Here is a 24,581-nt window from a genome sequence, read left to right as displayed (position 1 = left end):
GTGAAGAAAGCATCGAAAAGCAGCTGCTAAAGACAACAAATACAGTTTAGTACCACTAGTGAGTGGTATTCCTGTAATAGCCACATATTTAAAATCTTAGACTGTATGCTGCAAGACACTGTCACTCAAAACAGGCAACTCAAGACCAAGTTCATTCTATTTTCATTTCAATTTTTTTCCCTCTAAGGACCAAAATCTGAGTTATTTTGTGAGCTGTCAGCCTCATTACTGGACAAAATACAAGGCTGTGCTGTTTCATTAATGAACTGAGGACTATGAAGAATATCCTAGTAAAGGATTCCTAGAGGTAGAGACATCAAATTTAATGGTTAATTTACTGTATAAACACGGCATTGACTGAAACCCTTACACTGTGCAGTAAACTGTTTAGCCTATTTTTGTGACTTAACCTTTACTGATTTGCATCTGTTAATCAGCTCTGCTTTTATGCAGTTTCTATTTATGTTTATAATGATATAACCGTATGTCCTTGGTACTAACGATGCAAGATCTTTGGATTCTGTTTTTAACCGTATCCCTTGATGACGATGTCTTCATCTCTTGGATAAGGCCAGCTAATTTATTTGCTTCCTACTAAGAGAGGTCTGACTGTTGCTGCAATACAGTGACTCAGCTAATCTAAATTGTTGTCTGTTCAGCCTGAGTTTGAATCTTTTCCCTGTATATGGAACCAAAATGTAAGACTTTCTGTGAAAATGCGCAGTTTCAAGAGAAAATTCATATTGATTACGTATAAAAATAGGTAATTGATTTCAATTACGTTGTCAGAATCTGTGATAAAGCTAAATTTCTTGCAAAATGTAAGCATCTGACTTTTTCTGGTGCTTTCAATGCTTTATATTTAACATTAATATTTATGCCTGGATTTTGGTTTGTGAAAAAGAAGCTTACAGAAAGCATTATGAGTCCTTGGCAGAAAGTTAAAATTACTGTGCCAATAGGACAACTACTAGATACTAAATATTTTTTCTATAAATTAAACGGTACACATTGAAATTAGAACCTCCCTAGTAGCTGGCAAAAATGGTACTGTCTTGGAACTAATTATCATTTCCTACTGTAGAGGAGCCCACCCATGTTTGCACAGCAAGTTTGCTTGTATGCTATAGAGCAAAACAGCTGTTGTGGGTGGAGGCAGTTCCCATACTGTGATGTTCACTTGGAAAATGTCCTGCCAGCTGTCAAAATTACTTATTTACTTATTTATTGGGGGAGGGAAGTGAGTATAACTTGGGGTTTTCTCCTTGTCATAACAGATGGCACAGAAAGGGGTACACCCTTGGAGTGATGCCTACATTTCTAGATTTGAGCGAACAATGGTGAAGTAAGTCAAGCCAAATGTGTTTTGAAAAGGACCTAACATCTTGTTTTAAGGGGAAGGTTTCTCTAGGAATTCTTAATCTGAGCTCTAGCTTCCCACCTGTCACACTTTTCTTCCATGCTGTTTGGATTTTCACTCACAGGCTGAAGTAATATCCTGCTAAGGGTTGGAGGTTCTGTGTTTTTCATCCCAGACCATTGCTTATTGTTCAAATCAATGACAAAATGCTTATTGTTCAAATCTAAATGCAAGGCATTAAAGCCTTATCCAACCAAGCAAAGGTCAGTGGCTGATTCTGTAGCTTCATGTTATATAAGGTGTAGGGAGCTCTGTAATCTCTTATATTACTAAAAGAACACCCTCTAATATCATCCCTGTTAAGCAGAGAAATATTATGTAAGCACAAACAATATAACTCAGGTTTTGTAGTTTATACAGAAATAAAATTATTTTAGCATAGCGATTTAGTGAGGGATAGGAAAAGGGATTCTTACATAACTTCTCATTGTTAAGTCTTGTAGCATCTCTGAGTGTCAAACATCACAGATTACAGAACTGAAACAGAGGTGGAGATAAATGAGACAAAACTAATCTCTCAAATAACCCTGCAGTCGTTCTAAGAAATCAAATGCTTAAAGCACAATTACCTTTAGAGTGATTTAAAGCATACGATTAGTGTAATGCAACTGCATCACAGAATAGCTATTAAGAATCAAAACTTAGAAACTCTTCCTGATTTGTTAAGACATTCACATTCTGTTAGTGACCTAAATCTGTTGTTCTGCCTTCTGCCTTTCTCTCTTAGTTCTATTCATTGCAAAGAGCATACTGGAAAGTTTTCTTTCACTGTTTCACTTGTTTGTGGTCTCTGGAAAGAGTATTGCTCTTAATGAAACATCTGCATTTAAAAATTGATGTGGTAGTTTTAAAAGCATTTATAGTGCATTTACAACCATTACCTCATACGTTTAATTCACAATGTGACATAAACCTTGTCACTGCGATGCACTACCCTTCTTGACAGTAATATATATATATATATTATATATAGGTAGGCAGGTTGGGACTCATATTTTGTGTAGCTGTTTTCAGATATTCTTAATTATGGATATCATAAAGGTTTATTTTTAGAAAGTATTCAGACATCCATTTGAAGTCCAATTGATTCTTGGTGGGTTGTGCCTCCAAGACCAGAGTAGAACATATGTTTAAGATTGGTAATAGGTTCAGCAAATAGGACCAGAACACAGGTCTTTTTCAACTGTCTTGGGAAATTACGGACCTCTGTAATCATCTGTGGGTTTTCAGCAGTGGACAACTAAAGCAGCTGCATTTCTTTAAATGGTCAAATTATGTATAGTGATGTATACCATGAGAATATTTCAGGGCATAAATGATCATTATGTAAATGATGAAAGAGTGTTTCCTTCAATACATCAGGGTTTTGCAGTATTGAATTTCCCTAGCTAGTCCTAAAATTACTCTGGTTAAATGTAAAATCAAAATTAGCTGATAACAGCAAAAGCATTGGACCACTGTTTATTGTACACTATATTGGGTGGATATAATCAAGAATTTAGCACAAAGTTATCTGCAGACACAGAGTCAATTTCAGTGCAAGAGATGTATCCTTGTTCACTCAGCCTTCTTCTGTGGTTATGTTTAGGCTTTTAAATCTGCTGTAAAGGAGAACTGAAGTTTTATATATTTCTAGGAAGAGAAGAGGATCCTTTTTTCGTTATTCATTGTACAATAATTTGTCCAAGTCATACAATTTTAAAAAGCAACAAGGCAAACTGTTTCACAGTCCAATACATTATAGTAAACAGTTATTCTTTGGATTCTTCAGGTCACTTGCTCTCTTTAGTTATTACTAGGTTAAAAGCTCTAAGGTTGACTATTCATTACACAATAAGTGGATGATATTAAATTCAGTACAAACAACAAAATGGAAGTAACTTTCTCAGGAACATCATTAACAGAGACATGACAAAACTTATTGTTGAAGATAAAACTACAAAGACTGAAATACAAATGTTTGTCTTCCTGTATTAGTCTTACCAAAACCCTTGAATTATCCTCTGAATACAGTTATCTACAGACTGTTTCTTTCTTTAAGGTTAGAATTAATAGGTTTGTATTTCCACACTTTTTCTATGAAGGGGAAAAAAAAATCACAACTCTGATTCTGAGTAACTCTGAGTTAAAGCCCTATTTTTACCATGTATTGTCAGTAAATTATATTTTGTCCTTTTGTACTACACAGAAATTTACCCTTCATGTTTTAAAAAATAATTTTTAAAATAGGCAAGTGCAAGTTGATGACAAGTGAATAATAATATTATGAATATATGAATAAAGTTTTCTTTATAGAAGATAGAGAATTCATATTCCTCAATTTCATAATTAAAAAGTTTTTAATGATAGTGATAAAACTTCATAGGAGAAATGAGCCTGAAAACATCCTGAAGTTGCTTGTAGTAATTTAAATTTGCTTATAGATAGTACAGTGTGAATGCAGCCCATTGTGATAATTCCTTCTAATCCACATATAATAGAATTCCATCAAATAACTTTCTCGTCGACACCGTAAATTCTGTTTTGAATTTAAAATACCTTCTTGGAAGATATTTTATTTTGATGTAAAAGCTTCTGCTGACAGAAAATCATCCATATCCATAGTTACTTTTTTCTGGTAGACCTTACTTCTGGACCACCTTTGACTACCTCTGAGATAAAGGCATAACATGTTACTATACTACTACCAGATTTTTTTCTTCTATTATGGATTTTCTATACTGTGACTTGCACTTTTTTCACATGATACTATGACTGTTTAATTTCTTTTCTTTCACAAGAAACTGTAGCATTATAAACACTGTGAGAGGAAGCCCAATCTGAGAGAGTTAATAATGACATTTATCAAAAGTATTAATTTCTTTTGGTGATGAAGATATAGTGAAAGGGGTGGCTATATGGAATATTTAGAGAAAATTTTGCTAAGTAGTGTTTGAAGAAGCATTTTTCCAAAGGCTGTTTTCCTATTAGATAGCTTTCTGCTTGGATTTTTAGTGTTCTTTTTATTTGCTAGTGCATGACTTGATGACTTGAGACCAAGAATGTTTACGTTCTGAAATATTTTTAAAGTGCTAGCTGAGCAGAAAAGGTGGCTGCATTCTTGATGCTCTGGGCTTTCAGCAGGCTTCCACTCTGCCAAAGGAGGGTTGATTGGATTTTGCCAGCAAAATATAGCCAACTGATTTCTCATCACAAGTTCCATATAAAAGTGAAAAGTACTGAAGGGTTTGTGAACCTCTCTCTCTCTCTCTCTCACACACACACACACTCACATATTATTTGACAGATGTTTCAGCCTTAGCTTTTAGGACATGGCTATCTGAAGGATGCTGGATGCATGCATTTGCATAGGACTGCATGATGAATTTTACATCTTCACTTGAACTTTATTAGAGAACTGAATTATATGGTCTTGTATTCAGTTTGTCAGGAAATGTTTGGGAAAGGCCAGTTGGAAGGCAGGGTTTAAGTAACTTGGTAACCTTGCCTGATTTTACTGCTTACTGGACTGAAGCATAGGGCTTTGATGTTGCAGTATAGAAAACTATACAGTGTAGTCAAACTTCTAAACTAATGAATGCTGCTTTTGAAATGGTTGAAGATGTGCTTGTTTGCAAATGGTTGCTTAACTGTTATTTTCTGCTAGTATAAAAGAGGTCTGTTAAGAGTATCTTTGAACTTTGTTGCATGAGCAACATAGTAGAGAAGATGAATTGCAAGCAAAACCAAAAGACAAATCAAGCTTTCTCAAGGACCTTGTTAAATTCATAGTCTAATCAAAGCATAGCACTCCTATGGAGTGAAACTACTTCAGGTTTTGGTACTAAGGAACTAGCTTCTGAGAAAATAAAAGGTATTAAATTTTAATGAGACCATAGAATAAACAGTGTACTATTGCCCTCAGCCAATCATGGACACTGTACATAGGATTAAAGTTGTAAAACAGAAATGACTGGCCAAAAAACATCTTAGATAACTGTCTTAAAAAGAAAAAAAAATATTTTTAGAAAAGGATATAAGATATATTGCAGGTTGTGTATTTCAGCCTGTATATCCCTTCCCTGTGTTTAGCTAATTATCTCGAAGAAAGCATTGGGAATATGTGTAATTATATCTAGACATCTGTAATATCATACATGTGTATGCATACATGTGTCTAAAAATATATGATTTCAATATAATATAACTCATCTTTCACCTATGAAGCTGTTCTTTTAATTCTTTATTTTAAAACAGACATGTTAATGTTTTACTTTATAGAATAGATCTGCATTCATTGACAATGGTGAGATGAAAGGTAATTTTTGAATGTCATGCATGTTGCATAATATTTGCTTTGAATTCATCTGAGAAAAAAAAATCAATAACAAAACATAATTATATTGTTTAGCTTGCGTGTTGCCATCCTTTCAATTTTTGGCTCATCTTGCATGCTGCACGTTAATGGCTTATCAGGTTTTCACATACATGGTATTCAAAATGAATTTGTGGTGACTAAAGCAGCCAATTAGTTAAATGCACATTCATCTTAATCATTTTGTAAGTCATGTAAAAAGAAAAATACAGTTTTATTGTGAAGGCCAGGTTGGATGTAAGTGCGACATAGTTTCTGTTTGCTGTATTTCATCTAACATTGTGGTTTACAGTTTTTATTAATAGCCAGTCCTGTGTTTATTTTTCACTGTATCACTGTGTTTCAGTTGACCTCAAATTTACATATTCAATCAAACAGAATATATGCACCAAGTAAGGGTAACAAATTTTCACACTAATTTTCATAACTCATAAATTTCATTTAAAAATATTTAAAAAAATAAATCCTTAAAACACAGGATACAGTGAGCAAAAATCAGGTAACCTATTTATTATTAGGAAATGAAAAGATATGACTTACTACCATTATAGATTCAGATTTTGAAATAAATCATGAGACAAACTATTTTAACAGATGTTATCTTCTGTAGTCAGTTATTTCTCTTATAGTTATTATCACTCATATAGACTGCAGCCTGCCTTTTTCTATTACAGGTTATTCTCGCATCAGAGTTTTTTGAGATCCCTCTTACATCTCAGCATTATTCATGAGACTACAAAGCTCTTGTCTGCCATGTGCATTCATTCATGTTCAAAGCTTGCTAAGGTAAAAATATGACTCTAATAAATCATGATTTATAAAACAAATAGTCATGGGTTTTCCTACATAGAATTTACTGCACTGCAGAGCACAGTGAGTGTATACTACAGTACATATATAGAGATACAGATGTATATTTTATATATATATATATATATATATATATATATATATATATATATATATATATATATATATATATATATATATTTTTTTTTTCCCCCAGGAATGCTACTTGGTTTCATGTTCAAGAAAATACTACTGTAGGATCATTTGCTTTTTGTACTGACAAAGAGACAAAACGTACCCTGTGACATCAGGTCAGTTCAGTCGTTGGAGCTCTTGGAGATTACAGCATCTTCTTCCATGCTCTTGGTGCCCTCCCTTTGGAGTTGCTATGAGTGGGGAACAACCTACTGTTTTGGGAGCACAGAGGCTGAGAGGTTCTTAACTGCTCTCTCAATTATTAATTGGCTCTCTTGCCAATGTAGAACTCCGTTTAAATTGGTGTGTTTATAAAATATGAGATTACTTTAGGCCAGGTAAATATTTACTAAGCTGACATAAATAAATAAATAAAAACACTCTGTATAATTTATCCTCTCTGCTGCTGTTAATAAGTCAAAGCGTAAGAGCTGAGAAATGAATATGAAGTTGATTTTGTGTCCTTTCTAAAGCAATAACTGAGAAAGTTACTCATGCTGTGCCTATTTTTGTCACATCTTCATATGGCTCAACTGTACTTCTGCCACCTTGGACAACAAAATACAAGGAAGATCAGAAATAGAAAACTGACATGTTTTTGCTTCAGGGGCCTCATAGCAGCAGGTGTTCTGGGAGAATTCAGTGAATCTGTTTAATGAAACTAAGTGAAATTGGGACTGCTGGATTAGGAGGTCAGACATGTCTGGTGAGCGAAGTTGCCATGATGCATTTGGAAAACTGGGTATATGTTTGATGGAAATAATACAGGTGTTAGAATATAAAAAAAAAAATAATGGTCCAGCTTCTTAACAAATGCATCACAGGTGAAAAAAATGTAATTTGAAATTTGAGCTTAAAATGAGTAATATTTCAAATTCGGCAAATCCATTCTCATACAAACAGTGCTCTCATACTAACAATCAGCATCGACACAAGTGACTCAATTTGTGCTCATGAATAATACTGTATAACTATCCTGCTAGTTGGTACATGCTTTTAAGAGAGAAAAATATTTAAAGACAAATCGGTTATAAATAAAATATTGGAAAGGATATAGAATAGCACTATCAACATTTTTTAACAACTCAGATATGTAACTAGACATTGGGATCCTGTATGTCACATTTTTGCACAGCATAACAACCTTGGCATACAGTGTATATCCACTTCAGCCCATATTTTCCGTTGTATTTTCTTTACATGCATGTTTGTATGTTGCAGCTGTCATATTTGTATGGAGGTGGGAAGAAAATTTTTGTTTTGTTGGCATGAGTTTAAGAGGGTTTCAAAAAGCTTCATAATCCTGATCTCTGTGAGGATTGGCAGGATATGCTACAGTCCAGAGGAATACATACCTTGGGTGCCTTATTTTCAACACAGTTTCTGTTTAACATTTATCATGAAAATGGGCCTGCTATGCCAGAGTTAGCTGCACTGGCAGCTACCAGCAATGTTCCTTTACCTCAGCTGTGGCTTGTTCCTGCTTTGGGCAGGTGAGGGGTTGGAAAATGTCACTTCCCTAATGCAAGTGGACCCATGCTGACAGTAGCCCTGATGCCCCCACTGGTACAGGCAGCCCTCATCTTTCCCTCTTTGTACGGGCTGAACTCTATCTGCACACCTGGACACAACATTCAACTGAAAGCATGCCATAAATTGGTACACAGGAAACACAATTCACTCCAATAGGGTAATGTTTTTTTTTCCTAACGATGCAGTGCACAGAAGTCCACATGGCACAGAACTTGTATTAGCAAATAACCGTAAAAAAAAAAAAAAAAGCTTCCCTGGATTCCTTACATTCCTGTTTTCCATTACCATATGCATAGTGTAATGTACAGAGTAGTGGTTAAGATTAGTCATTTTTCTCCATTAAATGTAATTATAATTCAGTAGACTTGCATATTTTTATAGAAGAATAACTGGTAACATGAGGTGTTAAGTAGTTTTCGTTTAAAACGTATTTAAATTCAATCTGCTCAAGTGGTAAGAATCCCTGATTTCTGGTATGTATGACTTGACTGACTCTTTCATTTCCACTACATACAGTTACCTGAAAGTCACTTCTCCCTAAAATGCTAATAAAATTTTAGGCTTTTGAGCAACCTAGAGTTTAGTTTTGCATTATATTAGCAAAAGAATATGAAATCACATCATACTGGCCCTAACCTGCCTGTACTTTTTTTTTTTTTTTACTACTCTTCTGTAAAACATGAACTTGTAAAAGTTATTTCTGTATTAATACTTGTGTTATAGATGTGATAAGTCATTATAAAATGTACTAGTTGGGGTGTTTTTGGGGTGTTTTGCCAACTCAATCCCGAGTCATTAGATTTTTATTTTCTTTTTTACATTGCGATGTCCATGTTAGGAAACAAGACTGGATCAAAAATTTTCTATTGTACTGTCTGCTTTGATATCAACTCAATTTGTGATATTTGTTGTTCAACAAACCTGCAATTCAATATTCTCACTTCTTAATAGACATAAATAATAGTGAAATGTCTCACAATGTGAGGTGATGAAGTATATAACGGTAGGTTGGGCAAAAGGTATTGGTACTAATTCTTTTGGGCACAGTTTTGCCTAATATATTTATCAAGCTCTCTGTCATCCTTCAGATATTCTTTGAACATTTTTTTCCTCTTGTAGTTACAGTAATGCTACAGGAAAAACTCTTTTTGTTTTGTCCTGCCCTAGGGACCATGCTCTTTGAGATTTTGACTGAGTGCAGTTACCAGTTACCCTTGTGCAGTTTTGTGTTTATCAGGTCATTGCAATACTCTGAGGGGTGGTCTAAATGGCAATATGCTAAGGGATGTTTTTTTAGAAACAAACAAAACTCTGAAGTCTAGCATTGGAAAATGCTTCTAAATTTTTAACATTTTAGTCATCATAGTGGTAATGTAAGGAAGTAAAAAAATATGCATCCTAATTTCTGAAGAGATGCTTATAGAGTAGAGATAGTGCATTCAGAGTGAATTACATAAACTATGAACTATCTAGTGCACAGGGTGTGAGCAAGGCTTCTGCTGCTTATCTCGACATCTGGTGCAACCATGAAGGGCAACCCTATCAGAGACTGCTGGCCATGATTACAATTAGGGTCAGGCTGTGTAATCTTAAAGTAATTACTTTGCTGGACTGATAATATACAGGAAAGTACTGCAGATGAGAATCAGATTTTATCAATTAGAAAACAAGTTTTCCACGCAAATGTTAATAAGGATGGATCTTCCATCACACAAATTGTGCTGCCTAACCACTTGATGTTTAATCATTTGTTATTTCATTTTACAGTAATGGATCCTGACATTTAAATTGCTCCTTATCATTTCCACTTGGTACATGTATCTTGCCTTCATACAAAAGAGTATGGCTGACACTAAAGATGGATTTTTGCCCTGTAACAGAGCCCTGCTTAATACTTTTGTTAATGTGCAAAGTGGAGTGGACTGCAGTTCATTCTGCTGTACTTAATTTGGCTCTGCAAGATGTCTGATTGTTGTCAGTAAAATAAGCAGCTTCTGAGTTTCCATAGGAAGCCGTCTGTCCAAAGGGGCTGTTTTATACAGTCACTCTTCAATGTAGAACAGTAATTTCAAAAATATCTAAGTACCATTTTTCAGGATCAGACTGATTTAAAATTTTTCAGAAATACCTTCACGGGGCAGTGAAACTGCTCATACTTTATAAAAAGTCTCTTGAAAAGTACATGTATAAGCAGACCCTCTTTTCTTTACTTATGCCTCCAGCTTTTCAGAAGAGAAGGCAGGGGGATTGCTGCAACTGTTGCAGCAAGGATGAATGAAACAATTCTTAAGTCTTGTGGTTTTATCAGCTTTGCAGATGTGATACCAGTGGAAATGAGACATGCACTTGCCACAGCAAAGCGCAGCATCCCACCTCTGTCTGCAGACAACTTGCTTCTGTGTCGCACTGTAGGTGAGTCAGCTTGCATAACTGGGTTTACATACACAGTTTTCAGAAGCACAAATGGCCCCAAGATATCAAAATGCTATGGAGAGTAACAGATTCTCTGAAGATCACACTAGCTGTCCATGGCTTTAGGTACAGGAGTAGCTCCATGGCTCCTTTAGAAGCACGAGCCACAGCTGAGGGAAATGCCGGGAGCACTCAAACTGCAGCAGTAGCCTCAGCTTGTTCCACTTGTTAAACTTTTGTGCCCTTAAAAGCTGTAACATGGCCTGTGTTGTGGCTCAGCAGCACGAATCCCCCACTCCCTCCCCCAGTTTCTGTGGTGTTTAAAAGGTATTTTTAATAGCCTTGATACTGTATTTTGTTATCAACGTTCCTAAATTCAATGATTATTGAAAGAATCCCAGGCTGTTATACTTTTGAACACATAAACTTTAAACTGTGAAAGTGTTACTGGGAAAGCTTTATCAAATGTCTGACCTGAATAGACCTTTACTGCATGAATTTGCTGTGTATAGTGCTGGAGCACCTGTTACATTCAGTAGGGCACCTAAAGATCAGTTGCAAAATATTTTGCAGTTATGTACCTGGGATAAAGGTGTATGTTACACTGAAGGCGTCTGTCAGCCTTTTGCGTTTAAATGCATGACTGAGGTGAAACAGACTTTAGAGTAGGCAAGGCCCAGCCTGCACCTTCAGGCTGTGACCATGCCCGTCCTTCTCCCTGACAACGCAGCATTGCCTCGCACACGCACTGCGTCGCCTTCCTTTAACTTTTTTCCTTCAAGTATCATCACGAGGCCCGGCGTGAAGGAGGCGGAGTGCCGCCCGGGGCTGCGGCGGCCGCTCCCGGGGCCGGAGCGTTTCGGAGACGTGTCGGGAGCGGCTGCAGCGCCCGGCCTTGCGCTGTCTCCATCCCCGCAGCGCGACCCTCCCGCAGCCGCTGTGCCCGGCGCTGAGGCGGCCGCGCGGCCCCGCTCCTCTCGCGGCTGCCGCCTGGAGGCGGGCGGGAGCGGCGGGCGCGCGCCAGCCGCTGCAGCCGTCGGCCGCGGCGCTGTGGTGAGGGAAGGGACGGGAAGGGAAGGGAAGGGACGCGAAGGCAGCGCCGCCCCCGCCCTGGCCGGCAGTGAGGCTGCGACCGAGCCCGGCTGCGGATCGCACAGCCCCGCCGCGGCGCCCGGCTGCCAGCCAGCCCGCCCGCCCTCGCTCCCTCCCTCCCTCCAGCTCCTCGCTCCTCGCCGCAGCTTCGCCCTCTCTGTCTCCCGGCCAGATGATGAACTTTCTGCGGCGCAGGCTCTCGGACAGCAGCTTCATCGCCAACCTGCCCAATGGCTACATGACCGACCTGCAGCGGCCCGAGCCGCAGCAGCCGCCGCCGCCGCCGCCTCCCTCGGCCTCCTCGGCCCCTGCCTCGGGCTCCCCGGCCGCGGAGCGCCGGCAGCCGCCGCAGTCGGCGCCCCCCCAGCAGCAGCAGCCGCCGCCGCAGCAGCAGTCGGCGGGCAGCAGCTTCTTCAGCTCGCTCTCCAACGCCGTGAAGCAGACGGCGGCCTCGGCCGGGCTGGTGGACCCGTCCTCCGCCGGCTCCTCGGCCGCCGGCAGAAAGTTCAAGCTGCTGCTGGTCATCGACGAGCCGCACACGGACTGGTAGGTGCCCCCCCCCCTCCCCGCTGCGGCCCCTGCCCCTCACAGCCCAGCCCCGTCCGCGGGGGCTGCGGGACCCCCGGGGGGCGCCAGGTGCGGCGCGGACCCCGCCGGGGCAGCCGAGCGTGGAGGCTCCTTCTCCGACAGCAGCCTCGGTAAAACGCGTGCACCGCGCTGCCTAGCGAGATAAACAGCTCGTGTCAGCAGCGGAGGGGGGTCGGGGTCTCTCTGTCGGGGGTTCTGTGCGGATTCACGCTGCTGAGCGGGCTTGTTTTGGTGCGCAGCGCACCGCTGCTGCTGCGGCTCCCGAAATGCGTCTCGGGGTGAAGGTCCTTCGGGAGGCTGCCGACGAGCCCTCAGCCTGTGAATGTCTGCGGCGGGGTTAATTAACTCCGCGGGTTTGGTGCGGGGTGGGTGTTTTGCTTCCACTACAGTCACACGATACGTGCCATTTACAACGCCAGAACTTGTATGTCAACTCATCCCTTCCCGTGCCTGAGTGCTACCAGCAAGAGAGGCTATAGCTTTTCCAGACCCGCTGGTCACGTATGACATCCCTGAACGCTGTGGTTATAGGAAGGGTGCACGTTTAGTAATCATACGCTATCTTATTTCCCGATAACCAGTGTTTACACATCAAGCTGTGAATCATCCTGTTCGGGGTTGCCAATTACAGTATATCGTGTCTTAAAGGTGCCTAAAAATAATACTGAGTAAAACAAGTATGTTGTTACAGCACTGACATCATCCGTAATGGATTGTGGGTCTCTGATTTTATTGTCAGCTTCACAAATTTGTAACCTTACTGTCTAGGCGGACTTAAGCATCTCTGATTTTATACAATTTGCTTTAAAATGGCACTTCAATAAAATACTTGAAACAGAAATTAAAGCCTAATAAAAACAGTATTGCCTATAGCAAATGTTATTGTTAGCAATGTTACCTGTTATGTTTCTTGTTTGTTTTGGGGTTTTTGTTTGTTTTTGGAGAAGAAAAACAAAAACATACAAGGTTGTTGTATCTGCCAGACTAAAGAAAGCCTCTGTACCTACGTCATGGAGATGCATCCATGGACACTGCTCACTGCCTTGCAGATACATTTATTTAATATTCTACAGTGAAAATGTTTTTGCTTGGTAAATTAAATAACTCTGTATGTTTGTAACGTCTGTTTCTGGTAACATCTTTCTATAAATACTGAAGCCAGCCTGTGTATTATAATCGTGGCATGTTCTACGTACCTCATAAATGCATCTGATATAAACACTATTTATCAGCAATAGCAAAGCTTTTAAAGGTCTGTTTTGTGAATGTCACCAACTGCACTTCAGAAAGGAGACTAGATGCATTCACAAATATATACAAGGTTACTCCTTGTCCCTGTTTCTTCATTTTTATTTTTTTCCTTTTTCTTAGTATGTGATGTGGATATGTAGTAGTTCTAGAAAGAACAGTTTATTGTTATTGTGCTGGTACTGGCTCTTTCCCCTCCAAAAAGCTAATCACTTTTTAATGGGGGATTTTAAAATCAGTATTGTAATATAGATGTATGTACTCTAGAAATATATGCAGAAAAGTTTATTCCATATCTTTGGAATTAGGGACATCCAGATTGACGTGTACTGAACTGCAGTAGATTTTGTCTATATCATATTTATGAGCAGGCTTGGAAAGTGATTATTAGTGACAATTTGAAAAAAAATATTGAAAAATTGGAACTGGCAATAGATAAACTACAATGATCAGATGGCTATCACACCAGCTACCCTGCCTGGCATGATGCATTGACGTACGGTTTAGCAAGATGAGGTATAGAGATCTGCTGTCATGTGATACACTAAAAAAATCCCGTAAATAACAACAACAACAGCAAAAATTACCAAGTACTCTGGAGTCAAGGTAGATTCATGAGAAACGACTGCAGCTGCTTTGCATTAATCCTGAGAAGAGGATTATATGGTGGGAGTTTTGAGCTGTGTTGTGTTTGTCTTCAATTCAAAATGTCCTTTTGGGCAATTGCCTTTGGGTTGCAGTTTAGATAGAAAGAAGAGAATTTCAATCTGGATCGTAATGAAATCCTACTAATTCAGTATCCTCTTTTTAGCAAGCTCCAGAGGATGTATTATGCACCTTATTTTGTGAGCAAAGGATATAACCCCTTACTTCTAGCATCAAAAGTGCATTTTGCTTCTAGTATATTTTAATTTCTATTAGAGACTCATGCTTGAGGTCTGAGTTTTAATAACCTTTCTAATATCGTTGTTGTTGCTATTGGATGCATATGGGATATTTTACAAATAAATAAATATCTGGTTGTTGCTTGCATTTTTTAATCTTGATCTAGGTGACTTCTTTTATAATTTTCTTGTCTTAACAAGTTTGTCCTTTCACAGGTTTTGAAATTCTCCTTTTTCAGTTTCTTTACTTTTATGGTATAGGATGGGGAAAAAATTGGAAACGTATATGGTACTAATTTGCATGTTTTTACCACACTAGATTGTCTTACTCTTTAAGGAAAGAGAGCAAATGCAGTCATCCTGTCAAACCATTCTCTTTTCTCCAGTGGCACTCAATCAATGGCATGTGAGAGCTGTGAAAAAAGCTTATTTTCTTACAGGTTCTTTGGAAACTTGCAGCTACGTAGATGAGAAAGACCGTTATGGACTTCTAATAAAGACAGCACTGCAAAATAAGCTAAAAGTCTTTGTATCTTTTAGTACCACTACACCTGCCTCAATGACAAGTGAAGGGGAAAAAATGAAAACAGGCTAAAGCTTTCAGTCAACTACCAGAGACAAATCCAAGACAAGCTATCTTCATTGGTTCTGGTTCTCATGGAGTACTTTTTTCTAGTCCCCTTCTACAATAAATGATCCTTTGGTCCAAAGGTGAAAGAAAAAACCAATCAATTCCATCAATTATCTCTGAAGTTTTCTCTCATTCTAGACTATCACCATGAAGAAGGGGTGACTTGTAATGCCAACGCTCCTTCAAATGAAACAGCACTATTCATTCATATGAATGCATTGGAAAGCTCATCTTATTTTGTGGCCCGTTCTTATGCATTTTAATGTCACGTTCTTTTCATCTGCAGCTGTGTATTGAACAGACATTTTTAATACCTTCATTGATGTCCAGAACCCATTCCTGAGTTACCACATCTAGTTGAGAACCTTGCAAAGTAATTAAAATGTAGAAGTAAGTCATTTTGATGGAAAAAACGTATGATTCACAAGCACTCAATGGATCTCTTGGGGAAGGGAAAGCTTCAAGAACCAATTTGATGTTTAATAATCATTTTATATAATAGACTTCAACCTGATCATTTTATAGATTTAGGTATGTGTTGATATTTTTATAAATGGAAGAGACTGAGAAGTAAAATCATTTGCTCAAGGTCATCCAAGAGCCTAGTGACAGAGCTGATACAAAATTTCGGTATTTTGCTTAGCCTGTTCTTTTAATTCTTCTTTTCTAGCTGTTGGTCTGCAGTAAGTGCCCCAAGCTCCCAGCTAGCTACATTTATTTAAAAATGCGTATAATTTTCTCAGGAGATAACCATTTTGTTCTGTATACGAAATGTACTGAATATTTAGTGCTGTACAAGCAATTGATTAGCGGGTGTACATCAGTGGCGAGGTGCCAAAATGTGCACATAGAGTATTCTCCTTATTGAAAGCTTATGTGTAATATTTAGAAAGCTGTTTCAATATTGAAAAGAAAGTACTGGTTGGTTGCTCTCATGCTTTAAAGATTAAATGTAAGACTCATTGGCTGTTAACGATGAAACTATAAAAAGAATCAGATGGAAAAAATGTGTTCCTATTTTTTTAAGCACAAATCTCATTGGAAGTATCAGTACTGCCACCCCTGATAATTGTGCATTTCCTATAATGTTTACTGCTTTCGTAGTTACTTATCTTTAGATAGGTGCAGAAGATCATTTCCAAATGGCTGGTACAAATCTTGTGTGAACAGAAAGCTTTCTATTTTAAAACTACTGAATTATTTATGGGCAAACATTGCTCATCATAATGTTTTTAGTTTGAAAGCATTGTCTTAGTGCAGAAAGTCACTTGTTTATGGTACAAAAATTTACTCAAGTGAGTAGAATGAGGTTTTTGTTTGTTTGTTTTTCCTATTTTCCAGGCAACTAGAAGGAGGAAAATAGTTGTACTCAATTATATGTACAGAGTTGTTGTGTAAAAGGGTAATTGCCAAATAACTTACATGCTACAATGAAGTTTTATTTATTTATTTAATTCCTGTGGGGTTGGTTCAATTGTGCATAACCAATTAGGTTATGAATATTTCCTGAATGAACTTGAACTAGAATTAGAATTCATTTTACTTGGTAGTAACATGTTGATTTAGTAACTGCACTATTTCTTGCATTCAGTGCAAGTCTTCTGTTAGCAAGTTTTCTAGTTTGGGAAGGTGTCACTTAGATTTTAGCAACAAGGGCAACTGCTTTGCCAGAGGTCTAGGTTATCTTCTGGGTAGCAGCAGGATGATACTCTGTAGAAGGAGCTTTTGCTAGCCTCCTGGCATTGCAAGGCACAGTGCTACTCGTATAACATATAAAGACACCATATGAAGTGGGGAGGAAAGCCCGGGACATGGACAAACTGTGTAAGCAGTAGTGATTACGCAGAGGGAGAGTCTCTTAAAACTCATCTAGGGGCTGAAGGTGAGAAGCTTTTGAAAGCTGGCCAAGGAAGGGACTACTGTGTTGCAGAGGTATAGGGAGACTGATTTTTAGAAAGGTGTGAGAATCGCTAAATGTAGATATGTGCCTTCGGGCAATGAGTATACAGTGAAGGTAATCTTACCAGTATATGTATTTTATATAGGAAGAAAGACAATAGAATAGAAGTTACTTTTATTACTTTAAAATATTAATTAAGAACTGCTGTGCTTTTTGCAACAAGAAACTCTTAATACTAAAGGAAAAGCAACTTTTCTTTGACGTAGTGCTCTAACTGTCTTGCAAGGAGGAAACAGGTTCCTTCATCCCCTGAAATTTAGCAACATTGATAAAGATTTTACCTTTTGTTTTTCTCTTTAATTGTTGCTTCATATGACTTTGTGTTTTGAAGTGATCTTTGTGAGGAGGTTCATCTGAATCTTAAAAAGTTGGTCATGTGGCAATCTAATTACAGTTATGGCCTTTGGACTAAATTCCTAGTCCTCTAAAAAGGGGATGGCAACCAGATGTTAAGTGAAGTCAATACGTGCTTAGGCAGCTTTCTACAACCGGGTAATAAGACCAGTACTACTTCCCACTACATTCTGAAGTTTTTAGGTTGGATATTAGGAAAACTTCTTTACTGAAAGGGTTGTTAGGCATTGGAAGGGGCTGCCCAGGGAAGTGCTTGAGTCACCATCCCTGGAGGTCTTTAAAGATGTTTAGATGTAGAACTTAGTGATATGGTTTAGTGGAGGACTTGTAAGTGTTAGGTCAGAGGTTGGACTCGGTGATCTTGGAGGTCTCTTCCAACTAGACAATTCTGTGATTTTTAACTCTACATTAAGGCTCTGCATTTTGCAATCAAAATAGCATCATTAATAACAAAAAGATGGAGGCATAAGCAAGGGTTACTGTGAGCACAAGCAGCACACCTCTGCTGGCTGGGAGGACAGATGGGCACAGATTATACAACTTAAGTTGTTTCAAAAAATTTTATTTTGAACTCTCTCTCCTCATTAGATGTGAACAACTGAATCTGTTCGTCTGTTTGTTTTTACCGAAGGGGTAAAAGTATAGCCCAATGAGCATTGTTAATTGGTCTTTGTCCTCCCCCCACTCCCCTATATATATATATAGGGGAGTTATATATTTATTATATATATATATATATATATATATATATATATATATATAATATATATAATGTGTGCTGGGCAAGAACATGAGAACAAGGATATGCACCTGCACTAACTGAAGTGCATCATGTAATATGTTAACAAATCTGAATTTGTAGTATACAGCAATCCCATGCAAGTTGTATTTCAGCTCTATACTCTGAAATGGCCACTGATACCATTCTCCACCAGACAACGTGTGTACTAGTATTTGAAGATAATGTAAGAAAAGATTCCAGAGGGTTTTCAGTTTATCTACAGTTCTGTCATGTGTAATACTTGGATGCTTTGCTTTAGTATAAATAGTAAAACACAGTACATAATGGAGATTGCCTTGTTGACAAGATATTAAAAAAAAAAAAAAAAAAAAAGACCAAAAAAACCCCAAAACAAAGCTCTTACTGGGAAATGCTTTTGTCTTCCAAAATGTGTGTTTCTCTGTCTAAACAAGCTCTTTAATGTTGTAATGTTATTTCTTAATGTGCATGAGATGCTGATTAGAAATTTAGACATTTTTCTCCCTATGTGCTCAGAATCTTAGTGAACCTATTTTTAGTCTCTAAAGAGACCACCAAACATTTCTGAAACTTAATGAAACCTACAATGATGTGTTTAGCTCCATAAGTGATTTTCAAAAAAAAAAATCTATTTGCTGATGTTTCCTTCTAACGTTTCTGTTAATGGAAAAGAAATGGAAAAACTGGCAAGTAAGTAACTAATTGTTTTCAGGTAGGTATAATTCAAAGCTACAAGATTGAAGTGGGAGATAATAGCTTTTAGGACTTTACACTTAAGTCAAATAATAAATTCTGCTATGATTCAGAACTTTAAAATTTACCAGTGGCAAATAAAGATCATTTATTGAAACAGGAACAGCATGAAAGAAAAATTATTCAAAAACATTATTAGATTTCTTACTGATCCTCTTGAAAAGTGAAATGTGTCTAGAGGACTCTATATTTTGAGTTGTTTCTGTTTTAAACAAATATTATTCTGTAAACAATGTAGGACACCATGACTGTACACATTTTTGTTGAAATCATGTTTCTCCAAAAGACTGATGCTAAATATTCTAATTATCAATATATTCTTCATGTAATTACTTCAGTGTCTGCATTTTTAGTACTCAATTCTTAATAGGACAATGAGACAGTTACTTACAGATCAGTTACTCTGATCATCCTCTTCAAGTTTATCAACTTTAGTTCTTCAGCCAGCCTGCCCACTGTGAATGCTCTAAACTACAGAAATGGGTTTTTAATATAATTTAAGTAGATGATTTAGATTTTTATGTTTGTATATAAGATATACCACAACCTGAATTAAAAAAAAAAAAAAAAAAGGAAAAAAAAAAGGTAAGACTTTAGTGAAAAGTTGTGTTTGAGTACAAAGTTGTGCCTGAAGAGGAAAACTACAAATATAGAAGGTTGTATTTGGTTACAGAACCTCTGAAGAAGTTTTCTAGACTTGGCTGGATGAAAACTGCTGGATGAAAGGGTAAATACAAGTAGGTAAAGTAGTTATAAAGAACTGAAAATAGTAAAATGGCAAGGAGAACCATATTGTAGATTTCAAAAAGAGAGGTAATAAATTATGAAGTAAATATTACCTGAAATAATGATATTGCTTCCAACGATGAGAGGCTGTGATATGACTTTACAAATGTTGTAAGCTGGAGGTCAACGTTATAGCATGGTCTAGAATGTAAAATATTTGCTTGATAGCACTGCTTCATTTGCTAATTAAGCAGCTTTATCTGCGCTGAGTCAAACTCACTTCTCAGAAGAAAGCAGTGCACTTTTAGACAGCCAGCTGGAGCAGAGGGAGGGTGGGTATTCATGATAACATGAACTGTAGACTAATTTGAGATTTTGCAAAAAATGGAAAGACTGTTTTCTTTTCTCTATTTTACAATACCCACTTTCACCACAAGTGTGTCCCTGCCTGGCTGACACAGAAATATTCATAAGCTGTGTTGATGAATTCTCTGATTCCTAACAAAAAATTGGTGACTAATGTCACTGGTGTTCATATATTTGCAAGCAAAAGCTATATGAATGATAATTCAGAAGATGCAGTCTTATAAAGAACCTTCTTATTCAGAAGATGCAGTCTTATAAAGAACAAGACGAAGCTGGTGAGGGGCCTGAAGAACAAGGCTTACGAGGAGCGGCTGAGGGAGCTGGGCTTGTTCAGCCTGCAGAAAAGGAGGCTCAGGGGTGACCTTATTGCTCTCTACAGGTACCTTAAAGGAGGCTGTAGCGAGTGGGGGTTGGTCTGTTCTCCCATGTGCCTGGTGACAGGACGAGGGGGAATGGGCTAAAGTTGTGCCAGGGGAGTTTTAGGTTGGATCTTAGGAAGAACATCTTTACCAAAAGGGTTGTTAGACATTGGAAGAGGCTGCCCAGGGAAGTGGTGGAGTCACCATCCCTGGAAGTCTTTAAAAGACGTTTAGATGTAGAGCTTAGGGATATGGTTTAGTGGGGACTGCTAGCGTTAGGTCAGAGGTTGGGCTTGATGATCTTGAGGTCTCTTGCAACCTAGAAATTCTGTGATTCTGTGAAATTTAAAGTGGGTCTTCCTGGTTTTCCTACAGACCAACCTGGGACCTTTTTCATCTGATTTTACTGCTGCTAGAGCATGTTTTGTAAAGATAGGAGTATTAGATTTGCTAACTTGTTGCTTTTAGTAATGAGCTACTGCTTTTACAAATCTGCTACTGTTAGCTCCTTTGAACACTTTTGGTAATTTTGCAGCAGTGGAACTTGCAGCAGTTCCATTTGATATTGCTCTGGGGGGGTCTCTTTAATGTGCACAGGAGGATCTTGGAAGAGGGTGCTGATTTTCAGGGCAGAACAACATCTGAAGCAGAACAGGATTGGCCCTCAAGCTGTACCTAAGGCTGGGTATTTTGGTGTGAGCAGTGTCAGGCAGTAATGTGAGATATCCAGGGCTTGCGTTGTGATTGTGGTTGCCTGTCAGCAAGGGGGCTGGCAGGGCGGGTTAGCTGATCAAGGCTATCAGAGGGTATCTGCTTACTCTATTCCTTCTTGAATTAAAAACATTGGCAGAAGTGGGATTCATTTTATGGAAGGATCCAGTGGATAGCGCTGAAGAAGATGGAACTTCCATTTTTGAAGACTGTTCCTTTGCCCCCCCCCCAAATTGTCTTCATCTTTCTTCCAGTGTGCCAGTGACTGAAGAAGATGATCCATGGGGTGTCACTTAAATTGCTTAAGGTTGTTACTTAAGTGCAGCTGGGAATGGGTGAGAATGATGTTCTCTTTACTATTTTCACCTCTGAACATGTGCATTTGGACTCAGCTCTTTTTTTTTTTTTTTTTTTTTTTTGTAAATTGCTGCATTCTCCTGCTGCTATGAGAGTGGCAGAATTCAGGCTCTTTCTTCCCTCTGTGGACATTAGGACTTAGTCCCAGCCTGTGCAGAGAGAGGTGTAAGCATACTTTCCCTGTTTTCGTAAAACAAACAAATACTGTGTAGTGCTTGATGCCTAATGGGGTGTGATCACCCCTTTTTCACCTCTAATGAAATAGATAGGAAGAATAAAAATGTTGTGTGCCACCATCAGCCAGTCTGGTGCCAGAAATTGCAACAAAAGACAGTTTGGGTACAGTCCCTGCAATGCACCAACCCCCCCCACTATCGATCCTCAGAACATGACTTTTTTTTTGAGGTGTGAAGAGATTCTGTCCTGGAAGGAAGTGGATTTTTATGTTCTCCTTCTCGTTGCAGGAACACACTGGCAAGTTCAATGGGTCCCATTTCTTCTCCGAAATCTCAAGAATGTAGACTCCTGCATTCGTGTTTTCTTATTTTTGTTTTTCTTACCAGTCATATTTCAGTCTTATAATTGACTCAGTGTTTTGAAAGGCATAGTTTATGTTTGTACATTGCACTCCTCACCCCTCACCTCCCTCCTATGTAATGTGTCGGGAAATCTTTTTTTTTTTTTTTTTTTTTTTTTTTTGTGTGTGTGTATGTGTTATGTATCTGTTCTAAGGGAGGGAAGAAGATGGTCTAACCATTAAAATGAATTTCTGAAATGACTGTTCCATTTTGATGCTGCCTGAGTTACCATTAGATCTATGATCTTATATCCCAACTGGATTGATTGATAAAAGGAGTTAAAAAAAAATAATAATAATAAAATAAATAAATAAATTTGAAAGTGCACACACTACTTTGAATTTTTATAAGGTGATGAAAGTAATTTTAAAAATATTTTAATCTGTACTTCAGATGAAGTGTTTTAAATAGCTTAATTTTGTTCTAAAGGATCCACATGCAATGATTTGAAATAAAATAATAGATTTTTAAATTAAGTATGCCAATTTACAGATTCTGGTCCTTAAAAACAAGTTTTAAGATCTTGCCTTTACAGAAATGGAGCAAATGTAAGTAAGCAAGCATTAGGGAATCTGTCAGTGAACAGATATGATTTTTTTTTTTCTTTAAAATAGGTACAGTTTCCTAATGAGTACTTAAAACTGTAATAGGAAGTTGTTTCCACTGCTCGTAGTGAAGAAAACTCATTACATCCATTAAGAACTGTAGTAACAAAATGTTGTGTAATGCATTTTTAAAAAGTGAATCGACATGATCTGAACAGCAACAGAACAGGGACACAGTAAAGGCTAAGTAGAGACTTGGTTTTATTTTATTAGGCATGGCAGTAGTCGTCCTTTATAGCTGATTTATGCTTTGTTTTCAGAGTGGGGCACTCACTTTCTGACAGGCTACTGATAAATCTTTATTGCTAGACTAACCTTTAGGCTTCTGGATTTCTGAGTTAAGCCAATTTGTCTCATTTTGTATGCAGCTCTTGTTTATTTGTTAAATAGGCATGATTAGAATAGGGGAGCATGCTTTTATGTAATTTCAAATTGAATATAAACAATCATTAAGTAAATATCAGCAATGTGCGCTGTTTCTTGGAAAACTGTTGCAGATAATTAGTTTAGTTTTTGCTGAGAGTGTGAGTGCAGAAAAGACATGAGTAAAACTTGTGGCACAGGTAGTAATAAAATCCAAGTTACACTTGCGTGTAGATGTGTCCAGGAACCAAAGTGTTTGTATCCCTGTAACTTTCTGAGTAGGTGTTTGAGAATGGAGCACAAGTTGAGATGCTCTTTCACAGAATCACAGAATTTCTAGGTTGGAAGAGACCTCAAGATCATCAAGTCCAACTTCTGACCTAACGCTAACAGTCCCCACTAAACCATATCCCTAAGCTCTACATCTAAACATCTTTTGAAGACTTCCAGGGATGGTGACTCCACCACTTCCCTGGGCAGCCTGTTCCAATGCCTAACAACCCTTTCAGTAAAGAAGTTCTTCCTAACATCTAACCTAAAACTCCCCTGCGATAAGGTCGCCCCTGAGCCTCCTCTTCTCCAGGCTGAACAAGCCCAGCTCCCTCAGCCGCTCCTCGTAGGACTTGTTCTCCAGGCCCCTCACCAGCTTCGTCGCCCTTCTCTGCACCCGCTCAAGCACCTCGATGTCCTTCTTGTAGCGAGGGGCCCAAAACTGAACACAGTACTCGAGGTGCGGCCTCACCAGAGCCAAGTACAGGGGGACGATCACCTCCCTAGCCGTGCTGGTCACACTGTTCCTGATACAAGCCAGGATGCCGTTGGCCTTCTTGGCCACCTGAGCACACTGCTGGCTCATATTCAGCCGACTATCCACCATCACTCCCAGGTCCTTCTCTGCCTGGCAGCTCTCCAACCATTCCTCTCCCAGCCTGTAGCTCTGCTTGGGGTTATTGCGCCCCAGGTGCAGGACCTGGCACTTGGCCTTGTTGAACTTCATGCAGTTGACCTCAGCCCATCGGTGCAGCCTATCCAGATCCTCCTGCAGAGCTTTCCTACCCTCAAGCAGATCGACACACGCACCTAACTTGATGTCATCTGCGAACTTACTGAGGGTGCACTCGATGCCCTCGTCCAGATCATCGATGAAGATATTAAAGAGGACCGGCCCCAGCACCGAGCCCTGGGGGACGCCACTAGTGACTGGCCTCCAACTGGACTTGGCTCCATTCACCACGACTCTTTGGGCCCGGCTATCCAGCCAGTTTCTAACCCAACGAAGCGTGCGCCAGTCCAAGCCAAGAGCAGCCAGTTTCTTGAGGAGAATGCTGTGGGAGACGGTGTCAAAAGCCTTGCTGAAGTCAAGGTAGACCACATCCACAGCCTTTCCTTCGTCCACCCAGTGCGTCACTTTGTCATAGAAGGAGATCAGGTTTGTCAAGCAGGATCTGCCTTTCATAAACCCATGCTGACTGGGCCTGATCGCCTGCTTGCCCTGCAAGTGCTGCGTGATGACTCTCAGGAGGATCTGCTCCATGAGCTTCCC

General features: G+C 38.8%; 1 protein-coding gene across 1 annotated transcript in view; it reads left to right on the top strand.

Annotated features, from left to right (window-relative positions):
* Positions 1-11,763: 11,763 nt before the first annotated feature.
* Positions 11,764-24,581, top strand: part of SYN2 (synapsin II) — a 180,913-nt gene continuing 168,095 nt past the window's right edge. The window contains exon 1 of the mRNA XM_032194140.1: positions 11,764-12,341. Within this exon, the coding sequence (XP_032050031.1) occupies positions 11,968-12,341 (374 nt within the window). The 5' untranslated portion in view covers positions 11,764-11,967. The remainder of the gene's footprint in view (positions 12,342-24,581) is intronic.

Source organism: Aythya fuligula, chromosome 10, assembly GCF_009819795.1.
Source record: "Aythya fuligula isolate bAytFul2 chromosome 10, bAytFul2.pri, whole genome shotgun sequence".
Taxonomy (NCBI): Eukaryota; Metazoa; Chordata; class Aves; order Anseriformes; family Anatidae; genus Aythya; species Aythya fuligula.
The sequence above is the reverse complement of the archived record's forward strand: the minus strand, read 5'-3'. Positions and strand labels throughout refer to the sequence as shown.